This window comes from Oncorhynchus keta, chromosome 5 (assembly GCF_023373465.1).
Source record: "Oncorhynchus keta strain PuntledgeMale-10-30-2019 chromosome 5, Oket_V2, whole genome shotgun sequence".
Taxonomy (NCBI): domain Eukaryota; kingdom Metazoa; phylum Chordata; class Actinopteri; order Salmoniformes; family Salmonidae; genus Oncorhynchus; species Oncorhynchus keta.
This window is the reverse complement of record NC_068425.1, coordinates 11,425,888-11,439,058: the sequence shown is the minus strand read 5'-3', so window position 1 is coordinate 11,439,058 and position 13,171 is coordinate 11,425,888. Positions and strand designations below refer to the sequence as shown.

General features: G+C 49.9%; 1 protein-coding gene and 1 pseudogene across 1 annotated transcript in view; one reads left to right on the top strand and one right to left on the bottom strand.

Annotated features, from left to right (window-relative positions):
* Nucleotides 1-12,870, top strand: part of LOC118372171 (inactive phospholipase C-like protein 2) — a 95,287-nt gene extending 82,417 nt beyond the window's left edge. The window contains exons 5-6 of the mRNA XM_035757965.2: nt 4,413-4,522; nt 11,039-12,870. Coding sequence (XP_035613858.2) covers nt 4,413-4,522; nt 11,039-11,416 — 488 coding nt within the window. The 3' untranslated portion in view covers nt 11,417-12,870. The remainder of the gene's footprint in view (nt 1-4,412; nt 4,523-11,038) is intronic.
* Nucleotides 6,700-6,752, bottom strand: LOC118372178 (uncharacterized; annotated as a pseudogene).
* Nucleotides 12,871-13,171: the final 301 nt, after the last annotated feature.

Here is a 13,171-nt window from a genome sequence, read left to right as displayed (position 1 = left end):
ATGAGTGGATGGATGGATGAGGGGAGAGTGTGTCAGAAGGCTGGGCACAGAGAGAGAGATGGGCAGATGAGTGGATGGATGGATGAGGGGAGAGCGTGTCAGAAGGCTGGGCACAGAGAGAGAGATGGGCAGATGAGTGGATGGATGGATGAGGGGAGAGCGTGTCAGAAGGCTGGGCACAGAGAGAGAGATGGGCAGATGAGTGGATGGATGGATGAGGGGAGAGCGTGTCAGAAGGCTGGGCACAGAGAGAGAGATGGGAAGATGAGTGGATGGATGGATGAGGGGAGAGCGTGTCAGAAGGCTGGGCACAGAGAGAGAGATGGGCAGATGAGTGGATGGATGGATGAGGGGAGAGCGTGTCAGAAGGCTGGGCACAGAGAGAGAGATGGGAAGATGAGTGGATGGATGGATGAGGGGAGAGTGTGTCAGAAGGCTGGGCACAGAGAGAGAGATGGGCAGATGAGTGGATGGATGGATGAGGGGAGAGTGTGTCAGAAGGCTGGGCACAGAGAGAGAGATGGGCAGATGAGTGGATGGATGGATGAGGGGAGAGTGTGTCAGAAGGCTGGGCACAGAGAGAGAGATGGGCAGATGAGTGGATGGATGGATGAGGGGAGAGTGTGTCAGAAGGCTGGGCACAGAGAGAGAGATGGGCAGATGAGTGGATGGATGGATGAGGGGAGAGTGTGTCAGAAGGCTGGGCACAGAGAGAGAGATGGGCAGATGAGTGGATGGATGGATGAGGGGAGAGTGTGTCAGAAGGCTGGGCACAGAGAGAGAAAGGACCTCTGGCTGGAAACGTATTGTTGTTTGTTGTTCGTATCACGCCCAGGTGCTATTTATAACCCCTGGATGCCCCAGTTACACTACTGCTCAGAAGCAGCTCACTAATAATATATTTCTCTCTTTCCCTCTCTTGTTTTGTTCTCCATGGCCTCTCGGGCTAGGGGGATTCTCAGCCACTGAACTGTGGTGGTGTGTGTGGTTTTATTGGCGTGTGCCTGTCAAGGGGGGGGCTCTGCAGGAGGAATGGAGAAATGGGTGTGCCAATGTGTGCCATGGGGAACCAGAATGGTGATGGCATACTTTGTTGAGGGGACTTTTTAAGTGGAGCACACAACATGAAGGGTAGTGACATGTCTTTGTAGTGGGAAGTTCCTCTGTATTTAGACTTTATCCTCAAACTCTGAAAAAGTGTCCAAGGAAGCAGATGTACTCAGCATTACAGTAGCTGTGTACTGTAGAAGTCAGTGTCAATCCAGGGGTAGATGATCTGGACAGTGGACAGATTTATAGCAGTACGGTACAGGCCATGGTACCATCTAGGGTGGTGATGGTACAGTACACCCTAGAAGCCATGGGACTGTCCAGGGTGGTGATGGTACAGTACACCCTACAAGCCATGGGACTGTCCAGGGTGGTGATGGTACAGTACACCCTACAGGCCATGGGACTGTCCAGGGTGGTGATGGTGCAGTACACCCTACAAGCCATGGGACTGTCCAGGGTGGTGATGGTACAGTACACCCTACAAGCCATGGGACTGTCCAGGGTGGTGATGGTACAGTACACCCTACAAGCCATGGGACTGTCCAGGGTGGTGATGGTACAGTACACCCTACAGGCCATGGGACCGTCCAGGGTGGTGATGGTACAGTACACCCTACAAGCCATGGGACTGTCCAGGGTGGTGATGGTACAGTACACCCTACAAGCCATGGGACTGTCCAGGGTGGTGATGGTACAGTACACCCTACAAGCCATGGGACTGTCTGGGGTGGTGATGGTACAGTACACCCTACAGGCCATGGGACCGTCCAGGGTGGTGATGGTACAGTACACCCTACAAGCCATGGGACTGTCCAGGGTGGTGTGGTACAGTACACCCTACAAGCCATGGGACTGTCCAGGGTGGTGATGGTACAGTACACCCTACAGGCCATGGGACTGTCCGGGGTGGTGATGGTACAGTACACCCTACAGGCCATGGGACTGTCCGGGGTGGTGATGGTACAGTACACCCTACAGGCCATGGGACTGTCCAGGGTGGTGATGGTACAGTACACCCTACAGGCCATGGGACTGTCCAGGGTGGTGATGGTACAGTACACCCTACAGGCCATGGGACTGTCCAGGGTGGTGATGGTGCAGTACACCCTACAAGCCATGGTACCATCCAGGGTGGTGATGGTACAGTACACCCTACAAGCCATGGGACTGTCCAGGGTGGTGATGGTACAGTACACCCTACAGGCCATGGGACCGTCCAGGGTGGTGATGGTACAGTACACCCTACAGGCCATGGGACTGTCCGGGGTGGTGATGGTACAGTACACCCTACAAGCCATGGGACTGTCCAGGGTGGTGATGGTACAGTACACCCTACAGGCCATGGGGCCATCTGGGGTGGTGATGGTACAGTATACCCTACAGGCCATGGGGCCGTCCGGGGTGGTGATGGTACAGTACACCCTACAGGCCATGGGACTGTCCAGGGTGGTGATGGTACAGTACACCCTACAAGCCATGGGACTGTCCAGGGTGGTGTGGTACAGTACACCCTACAAGCCATGGGACTGTCCAGGGTGGTGATGGTACAGTACACCCTACAGGCCATGGGACTGTCCGGGGTGGTGATGGTACAGTACATGGGACTGTCCGGGGTGGTGATGGTGCAGTATACCCTACAAGCCATGGGACTGTCCGGGGTGGTGATGGTACAGTACACCCTACAGGCCATGGGACTGTCCGGGGTGGTGATGGTACAGTACACCCTACAGGCCATGGGACTGTCCGGGGTGGTGATGGTACAGTACACCCTACAGGCCATGGGACTGTCCAGGGTGGTGATGGTACAGTACACCCTACAGGCCATGGGACTGTCCAGGGTGGTGATGGTGCAGTACACCCTACAAGCCATGGTACCATCCAGGGTGGTGATGGTACAGTACACCCTACAAGCCATGGGACTGTCCAGGGTGGTGATGGTACAGTACACCCTACAAGCCATGGGACTGTCTGGGGTGGTGATGGTACAGTACACCCTACAGGCCATGGGACTGTCCGGGGTGGTGATGGTACAGTACACCCTACAAGCCATGGGACTGTCCAGGGTGGTGATGGTACAGTACACCCTACAAGCCATGGGACTGTCCAGGGTGGTGATGGTACAGTACACCCTACAGGCCATGGGGCCATCTGGGGTGGTGATGGTATAGTACACCCTACAAGCCATGGGACGGTCCAGGGTGGTGATGGTACAGTACACCCTACAGGCCATGGGACTGTCCAGGGTGGTGATGGTGCAGTACACCCTACAAGCCATGGGACTATCTAGGGTGGTGATGGTACAGTATACCCTACAGGCCATGGGGCCATCTGGGGTGGTGATGGTATAGTACACCCTACAGGCCATGGGACTGTCCAGGGTGGTGATGGTGTAGTACACCCTACAGGCCATGGGACTGTCCAGGGTGGTGATGGTACAGTACACCCTACAGGCCATGGGACTGTCCAGGGTGGTGATGGTACAGTACACCCTACAAGCCATGGGACGGTCCAGGGTGGTGATGGTACAGTACACCCTACAGGCCATGGGACTGTCCAGGGTGGTGATGGTACAGTACACCCTACAGGCCATGGGACTGTCCAGGGTGGTGATGGTACAGTACACCCTACAGGCCATGGGGCCATCTGGGGTGGTGATGGTATAGTACACCCTACAAGCCATGGGACGGTCCAGGGTGGTGATGGTACAGTACACCCTACAGGCCATGGGACTGTCCAGGGTGGTGATGGTGCAGTACACCCTACAAGCCATGGGACTGTCCAGTGTGGTGATGGTGCAGTACACCCTACAGGCCATGGGACTGTCCAGGGTGGTGATGGTGCAGTACACCCTACAGGCCATGGGACTGTCCAGTGTGGTGATGGTGCAGTACACCCTACAAGCCATGGGACTGTCCAGTGTGGTGATGGTGCAGTACACCCTACAGGCCATGGGACTGTCCGGGGTGGTGATGGTATAGTACACCCTACAGGCCATGGGACTGTCCAGGGTGGTGATGGTACAGTACACCCTACAGGCCATGGGACTGTCCGGGGTGGTGATGGTACAGTACACCCTACAGGCCATGGGGCCATCTGGGGTGGTGATGGTACAGTACACCCTACAGGCCATGGGGCCATCTGGGGTGGTGATGGTACAGTACACCCTACAGGCCATGGGACCGTCCGGGGTGGTGTGTTACAGAAAGCCCTGCAGCTGAAGATGAATAACATTGTTTTATTGTCCAAATGCACACAAGGTCCAATGGAAATTCAACTTCCGCTTTATCCTAACCCCTCTGACCTTGGCTGCCTGTACCCTATGAACAGTCCATTCACCTCTTGTGTTTGTGTTTGTCCAGGACTGGACTTCCATGTGGACCTTCACAGGATCGGGGCGAAGGAGGGCCTGAAGGGCCGTAAGCTACAGAAAGCCATGGAGAGCTACGCCTGGAACATCACCGTCCTCAAGGTATGAGTACAGTACATCCATCCATCCTAAAACACAGGAAACTCTTTGACAAGATACTGTACTATTAAAGACTAATGGATAGTGTACTGTATAGTGTACATCCACACACTTTGTCAACATAACACTAGCAATGTATGGCTAGTGCATCATTCGTTAGAAATACTGCCTCGGTCTGCATAAGTTCACAAGGTTATTGATTTGCAACAATGTTATTGATTTGCAACAATGTTCAGTAATTTACAGTGATGTTGCTGCTCTACTCTCCCAGGAGATTACAGCAATTTGGCTAATTGGTACCTCCCTTCTTTGTAATCCTTAAATCTGTTAATTAAATGGTGCAGCTCTGGCCTACAGCTGTATCAGTGGGCTCAGCAGTAACTAACATGATAACACATCCCACATGAAAAAAATACTATAGTATTTTATTTACATTTTACATTTTAGGAGAGGAGGAGGATTATTTAAGATACTGTTTGAAGAGGTAAGGTTTCAGATGTTTTCAGAAGATAGGCAGGGACTCTGCTGTCCTAGCTTCAGTGGGAAGCTGGTTCCACCATTGCAGTGCCAGGACAGAGAAGAGCTTTGATTGGGCTGAGCGGGATCTGCCCTCCTAGGGGTGGGAGGGACAAGAGACCAGAAGTGGCAGAACGGAGTACTTGGGTTGGGGTGTAGGGTTTGAGCATAGCCTGAAGTTAGGGAGTTGCAGTTCCTCTTGCTGTTCCTTAGGTAAGCACCATGGTCTTGCTGTGGAAGTGAGCTTCAACTGGAAGCCAGTGGAGTGTGCGGAGAAGTGGGGTGACATGAGAGAACTTGGGAAGGTTGAAAACCAGGTGGGCTGCAGTGTTCTGGATAAGTTGCAGGGGTTTGATGGCACAAGTGGGGAGCCCAGCCAAGGCCGAATTGCAGTAGTCCAGAAGAGATAGGACAAGTGCCTGGATTAGGAACTGTGCCGCTTCCTGTGTGAGGTAGGGTCGTGCTCTACGGATGTTGTAGAGAATGAACCTGCAGGAGCGGGTCACTGCTTTGATGTTTGCAGAGAACAACAGGTTGTTGTCCAGTGTCACACCAAGGTTCTTTGCACTCTGGGAGGGCGACACTGTGGAGTTGTCAACCGTGATGGAGAGGTCTTTGAGCGGGCAGGCCTTCCCCGGGAAGAAGAGCAGCTCCGTCTTGTTGAGGTTGATCCTGAGGTGGTGGGCCCACATCCAAGTTGAGATATCTGCCAAGCACGCAGAGATGTGTGTCACCACCTGGGTGTCAGTAGGGGGGATGGAGAAAAGTAGTTGAGTGTCATCCGCATAGCAATGATAGGAGAGACCATGTGAGGATATGACGGAGCTGAGCGATTTGGTATATAGAGAGAAGAGAAGAGGGCCTAGAACTGAGCCCTGAGGGACACCAGTAGTGAGAATACATTGGGCAGACACAGATCCTCTCCATGTCACCTGGTAGGAGCGGCCTGCAAGGTAGGATTCAATCCAAGAGTGGGCAGAGCCTGAGACGCCCAGCCCTGAGAGGGTGGAGAGGAGGATCTGATCATTCACAGTGTCGAATGCAGAGGATAGATGTAGGAGGATGAGAACAGAGAGAGTCAGCTTTGGAAGTGTGAAAAGTCTCCATGACACAATGAAGAGCGGTCTCGGTTGAGTGACCCATCTTGAAGCCTGACTGGTTCGGGTCAAGAAGGTCGTTCTGAGAGAGATAACGAGAAAGTTGATCAGAGACAACACGCTCAAGTGTTTTGGAAAGAAAAGAAAGAAGGGATGCAGGTCTATGGGTTTTGATGCCAGATGTGTTGAGTGTTGGTTTCTTGAGGAGGCTAGCGACTCGGGCCATTTTGAAGTCAGAGGGTACACAGTCAGTGGTCAGGGATGTGTTGATGAGGAATGGGAGAAGGTCTCCAGAGATGGTCTGGCGAAGGGAGGGGATGGGGTCGAGTATTCACTGTAGTATACTGTAGTATACTGTAGTATTTACAGTTAACTATAGTATAAATACTGTAGTAAAAGAAACCTGTAGTATATCCTATCTTAATTAATGTAGTGTTTTTGCGGATTTAAGTATACTGGAGTGTTTTTGTGGACTGTAGTAAACTGTGGTATTTACTGTAGTGTTTTTGCTGACATTACTGTAGTATTTACCATAGTGTTTCTGTTTTGTTATCTTTGACATAGATGTGGGGCTTTCTCCTTCAGAAAACCTACTGGAGATATACTAAAAGAGCACATTTTTCAGAACCTGTAGGTAGGTAGGACTGGGGTCTGAACAGATAGTTCAGAGCCTCTGCTCTATTCTATAACCTGTAGAGAACACAATATATGGTCAATACTTGGCATGTAGGATTCTCACTTATGGATGGTGTAAATTGCGAAATAGGAGAAGGGAATGGGTAGGGTATATGTAAATGAAATACTGTAGTATTTACCTCAGTTAAATAAGTGTAGTGTTTTTGCTGACTGTACTGTTTTTGCAGACATTACTGTAGTATTTACTACAGTGCTTTTTTTGCATATATAATACTATAGTATTTACTACAGTATTCTACAGTATACTATGTTTTACTATACTATAGTAATTACTATTCTATAGTAAATACTGAAATATTCTGTACTAAACTGTAGTATTTTTTCATGTGGGATGATACCATCGCACACCATTGGTTAGCCAACATGCACAGTAGGCTCCACCCCTCCACCATCACCCCCTTTCCCAGGAGTTTTGGACCCAGCAGTGCCCTCCCCTCTTCATCTCACTCTCCTGTCCCCTCTCTCCCCTATATATTCTCTCTCTCTCTCTCTCTCTCTCTCTCTCTCTCTCTCTCTCTCCTCTCTCTCTCTCTCTCTCCCCTCTTCATCTCACTCTCCTGTCCCCTCTCTCCCCTCTATATTCTCTCTCTTTCTCTCTCTCTCTCTCTCTCTCTCTCTCTCTCTCTCTCTCTCTCTCTCTCTCTCTCTCTCTCTCTCTCTCTCTCTCTCTCTCTCTCTCTCTCTCTCTCTCTCTCTCTCTCTCTCCCCTCTTCATCTCACTCTCCTGTCCCCTCTCTCCCCTCTATATTCTCTCTCTCTCTCTCTCTCTCTCTCTCTCTCTCTCTCTCTCTCTCTCTCTCTCTCTCTCTCTCTCTCTCTCTCTCTCTCTCTCTCTCTCTCTCTCTCTCTCTCTCTCTCTCTCTCTCTCACTCTCCTGTCCCCTCTCTCCCCTCTATATTCTCTCTCTCTCTCTCTCTCTCTCTCTCTCTCTCTCTCTCTCTCTCTCTCTCTCTCTCTCTCTCTCTCTCTCTCTCTCTCTCACTCTCTCTCTCCTCTCTGTCCTCTCTCCCCTCTCTCCCCTCTATATTCTCTGCTCTCTCTCTCTCTCTCCTCTCTCTCCTCTCTCCCTCTCTCCCTTCTCTGTCCTCTCTCCCCTGTCTCCTCACCTCTCCTCACCTCCTCTGACACAGGCCCACGATCATATAAAGCGGGGCCCAACACCCTCGTTTCACAGCCTCAATGAATCATTACCTGTGGTAATAGCAGCACTGATAAAGCACTAAGCCTCGCCACCGTCTCGCCAAGACACAAATAAGGACATAGAGGGAATGTGTGATGTGTGTTTTCGATCTCACCTGGATGTAATTCTTCAGGATTGAGTGAAGTGTTTAGCCTGGTTTGGGGCTCTGCCGGGCTGGCAGCCAGAGAGAGAGGGAGGATGTGACCAGGGATAAATTACCAGGGAGAACCAGGGAGAACTCTGGGCTGCATCAAACAGGACCAGAAACAAAGTTAAAGAAAAAATGAAAAGGGATAGAAGTGAGAATGGAAATAGAACGCTCAAAGGTAGTGCCAGCCACTAGACAAGGTTAAGAGTAGTTCTAGATGCACCTTCAAAAAGTCTGTTGCTCAACCTATTTTATTTGGACTCGTTGTTCTTCGGCAGCATATGTGGCTGGCAGTCTTATCTTAATTAAGCTTTAATTCACTCTATAGAACTGAAGGACTTAAGCACTTAAGAAGCATAACGTGGACACCCAAAACCTAATGCCTTACCCCCTCCATCCCTCCACGCATCATCCTTCTCTCTCCTTCCTCCTTCCTCGTGTCTGTACGGTGAGTTATGGGTACAGGCTGCATGTCCGTATCTGCATAGCACAGCAAACACAGGCACATTAACAGCTAATCTCCCTCTCTTTATGGTGGTGAACATTTGGTATGAGGCAGTGTGGTCTGTGTGTCCAGGCAGGCAGTCACCTCTCAATGCAGCCCAACTCACTGGTTCCAATTCAGCCCAACTCACTGGTTCCAATTCAGCCCAACTCACTGGTTCCAATTCAGCCCAACTCACTGGTTCCAATTCAGCCCAACTCACTGGTTCCACATTCCTTTTATAGAAACGTAAGAAGCTGCAAAGACACTATGGGATTGAAGAGACCACTACCTACCCCCCAGCAACACCAGCTAGTCTGATTCTCTAGATACAGTATTGTTCTTGACGCATAGTAACTTAGAAGTCACTGATTAAAGGACGGTCTACGTTGAAGTTCCTCCTGTCACCGGTCTCTTCTCTTTGCTTAGGGCTCTCTCCACAGCGAACCTATAGTTTCACTAAGTCCTCTGACCCATATGTTCACATCTGGAGACAAATTGGAGGTTGCGATAAACCTTCCCAAAAATAAACAATTATAGTATCAGGTTAATGGACTGTGTTAAGGACGAGGAAGGAACAACTGTGATTGGTTCGGAGTTTTACAGTTGGAGATGTGTGATTGGTGGTTCTGTGTGCTGTGGAGCCTCAGCCTTGGCTAACCCCCAGTGAAACGCTGTGCAGGCCAGGCCAGCTGCGGGGGTGAGTGGACCCGTCGCCATGGTTGAGCTCAGCCCATTGTGATTTGGTTCCGGTACCACCAGCCAAGTCCCTTACTGGAACAGCAGCACCAGCTTTGTGACTCACACAGGAACATTACATCATTTCTCAAACATCTGATTTATTCATGCTGTTGGAGTGGATTGTGTTCTGAGGCCCTTCGTGTAGAAGACTTGTCGCTAAGCATTACCCTCATGTGAGAGGGGAACAAGAGGCATTTGTCTATAGGGTTGTACCCTCAACCCCCTGAACTACACACCACTCTAACCTGTCTGCCCAGTGGCAATGGTAATAGACTGTAGTACAGACCGACAGACAAACAGACAGACACCCCCAGTACAGACAGGACATGTTCCCTGGTCCCTGCCTCAAACAGCATGGCCCCACAGGGACGCCTCTCAGGATCCCTTAGCCCGCTAACTGCTGACGACGGTGGAATATGTGAGTATGGTGATGAGACTTCAGAGACAACCAGAGTCAGAGAATAGGGGACGGTTGCTGTTGAGGTGGGCTGTGAAGGGATGTGGTGGGTGGGATGGTGGTGGAGGACATGGAGAAAGAGACATACTGGGATAGTGATAGTGGTAAGGATGTAGAGAGAAGACAAGGAAGAGAAGAGGGGAGAAGAGAAGAGGGGAGTATTAAGGTTTAGAATGAGGGTCTGTGTTTTTTTTTAGGGACACAGGTTTTGAAGGGGCTGGTTTTGTTTTGTTGTTGAGGATGAAGCCCCAGAAACCCCTTTCTACGTCTTTCCAGTCTGAATGTCTACAGAGATGAATCCAGGCCCACAACATTACAGAATAGAGCCAGCAGGGCTGCAGTAGCCCATTATTTCACTCAGAAACAAGGCAGCCACGGAAACTGCCCTGATTGACTTTACAACGCCATAAAGCGGGATGCCTGCCCTGACCACTTCCTCCCCATCTGGCCCAGTTTCATCTCTGGCGTGTTCCTAAATGAAGAGGACGATGATGATGGTGTGGGATCACTTATCGACAGATTACTTTTGAAGGGGCTCTGAGGAACCGCAGAGAATTCCTCCAACCACACTGCAGAATGGATGTAGGCTGCCATCTGCTGGCTAAAATAATGTAGTGCATTCAATTGTATTTGTCACATGCTTTGCAAACAACAGGTGTAGTAGACTAACAGTGAAATGCTTACTTATGGATCCTTTTTCAAAAATGAGTTAAAGATAAAAAAAAAAACAGAAATAGTGACACGAGGAATAAATACACAGTTAATAATGCATAACAATGACTAGTAAAAATAACAAGGCTATATACAGGGAGTACCAATACTGACTCGATGTGCAGGGGCACGAGGTAATTGAGGTAGCTATATACATATATGTAGGGTTAAAGTGACTAGGCAGCAGCAGTAGCAGCAGTGGGTATCCATTTGATTGGCTATTTAGCAGTCTTGATTCGCAGTCTTGTTTAGCAGTCTTATGGCTTGGGGGTAAAAGCTTCTTAGGGTCCTGTTTCGTTCTAGACTTGGTGCACTGGTACCGCTTGCCGTGCGGTAGCAGAGAGAACTATCTATGGCTTGGGTGGCTGAAAAATGTTTGGGCCTTCCTCTGACAACGTCTGATATAGAGGGCATTACTAAAACACATGAGTGACAGCATTTTCTCTCTCTTTCTCATTTGTCTCTCTCTTTCTTGTCTCTCTCTGTCAGGGTCAGGCGGACCTCCTGAAGCACGCTAAGAGTGAGGCTTTGGACACTCTGCGTCAGATCCACTGTGCCACCCAGTCCTGTGGCCTGAGCAAGAACGGAGCTACCTCCCCTCAGCTCCAACACTATCCACTGCAAGCGCAGTCCCAGACCCAACCCCAGGCTCAGCCTCTGTCCCAACACCTGGCTGAACCCCAGCCCGAGGCCCAACCACAGCTCCAGGCTCAACTACAGCTCCAGGCCCAGCTCCATACTCAACACCATCCCCTGACTCAGCGCCCGTCTCTGCCTCCCCTCCCACCACAGCCCCCGCAGTATAGGGCAGCAGGCTCTCACGATGCCATCTCTGAGAACGAGACGGCCAGCGATGGTTCCTGCTGACCAGTTGCCTGTACCCGCAGTGGAGTCCACCCAAAGAGAGACAGGGAGAGGAGAATAGAAAGAGAGAGGGGGCTTGAGAAGCAGAGAGGAGAAGAGCAAAGAACATGGATGGTTCCTTTAACACCCCCGAAGATGGACAGGCAGAGTGAGATAGAAAGGAAAAAAGAGGAGAGGGAAAAGGAGAGAATGAAGGAGATGGAGAAGGAGAGAATGAAGGAGATGGAGAAGGAGAGAATGAAGGAAAAAGAGCAGGAAAGGGAGAGGGGGAGAGATGGTGAGAGGGAAAGAGCAGAAGAGAAACAGCAAATAGAGCAAGGGACGGGGAAGAAAACTCACCGTAAAAGACAAGAGACACAAGTTTGAAAATGTATTGTTTTAGAGACAAAGAAGAAATGTCTCTATCAGCTCTCTCTCCTGTCCTATTTATCTCTCTTGGATTCGAAAGGGCGAATAACACCCATATTAGCGAGTTCAGTCAGTCTCTCAGTCTCTCAATCGCTGAGTCAGTCAGTCTGTCAAGAGAGTCTTGCTGTCTTCCTCTGGGCAGTGCCAGCACTGCTGGCCCTGCGGGTACAGGCACCTTACAATGGCATTTCATACCGCACAAGTTCGCCTTTGGATTCCCCTAGGATACCCATAGCATGTCCAGGACCCTTTCCTTCTCTATCTTCTCCCTTATGTTTACTCCATACAGTATACCTGTAGATCTGCTCTTCCCAAGCGTCATCCTGAGCTTCAACCCTTTTGCCCTTCTCGCTGAGGAGGAGGCCTGCCATTTTAAATGCACAACGTAGAGCAGCTCACACGGACTCTGAGCTCTATAGGGATCCTAGCTAGAGGACCATTACTGCACAAACGAACCTGCGAGCTGTCTGGGAGAGAGATGGTAAAGGACTGCAGTTCTACTAGAATAGAGCTCACCAGCCTGTTTTAACTGGAGCAGTCTGTTGACCCCGTCTGCGCTGAAGAGACTAAAGGACTCGATAGCTCAAAGATCACAAGAGAAACATTGACCTGGGGCAGATTCCCGCTGTCAATCAAACACACACCTAACCTAAAAGAGAAACTATGAATCTATATAGATGTGTACTGTATGTATGTACAAGTAATGACGAGACCCTTTTCATGTATCTCTGATAATTCTCCCTGAAACAAAATATCCCATTGATATGATTGTTATAATTGATGTTAGTTATATTCGTATTGCAATTATTTTATATACAGTACATTGCTTCTACATATACAGTGACTTGATACCTGTTGTTCTGTGCTGCAGATCAAGACAGGTGGTGTGGAATGTTGGGTGTAGGGGTTAGAGGTCAGGTTGGGTTTGGGTTGGGGGTCATCATTCCAAAAAATTGGGTCAAACAATAACCTGACTTGTGTTTCACTGCAAAGTGGTGTGGTTCTGTATGAGCTCCTTAAAACGGCCCATTAAAACTGGATTCATTGTTTGTCCTGCCTCCTATTCTTCAATTCTTCCACTTTGTCATTGTCTTTATGCTGGCAGCCTGCCTTACATGAATATGTCGGCTTCCTTCTGCAGGACAAGAATGGGGAATATATTGTATGAAGCAATTCTGAGGCAACTCCAGAAGGTGGCGACAAATAGTAGGTAAAAGGTTACGAGAGACCGTGTCTGTGAGGGAAATGGGCATGAGGGATTCACCCTTCTGCTAAAAAACTGAAAAGTGGTGGGTGCATATGTATTCACCCCCTCTGCTATGAAGTCCCTAAATAAGATCTGGTGCAACC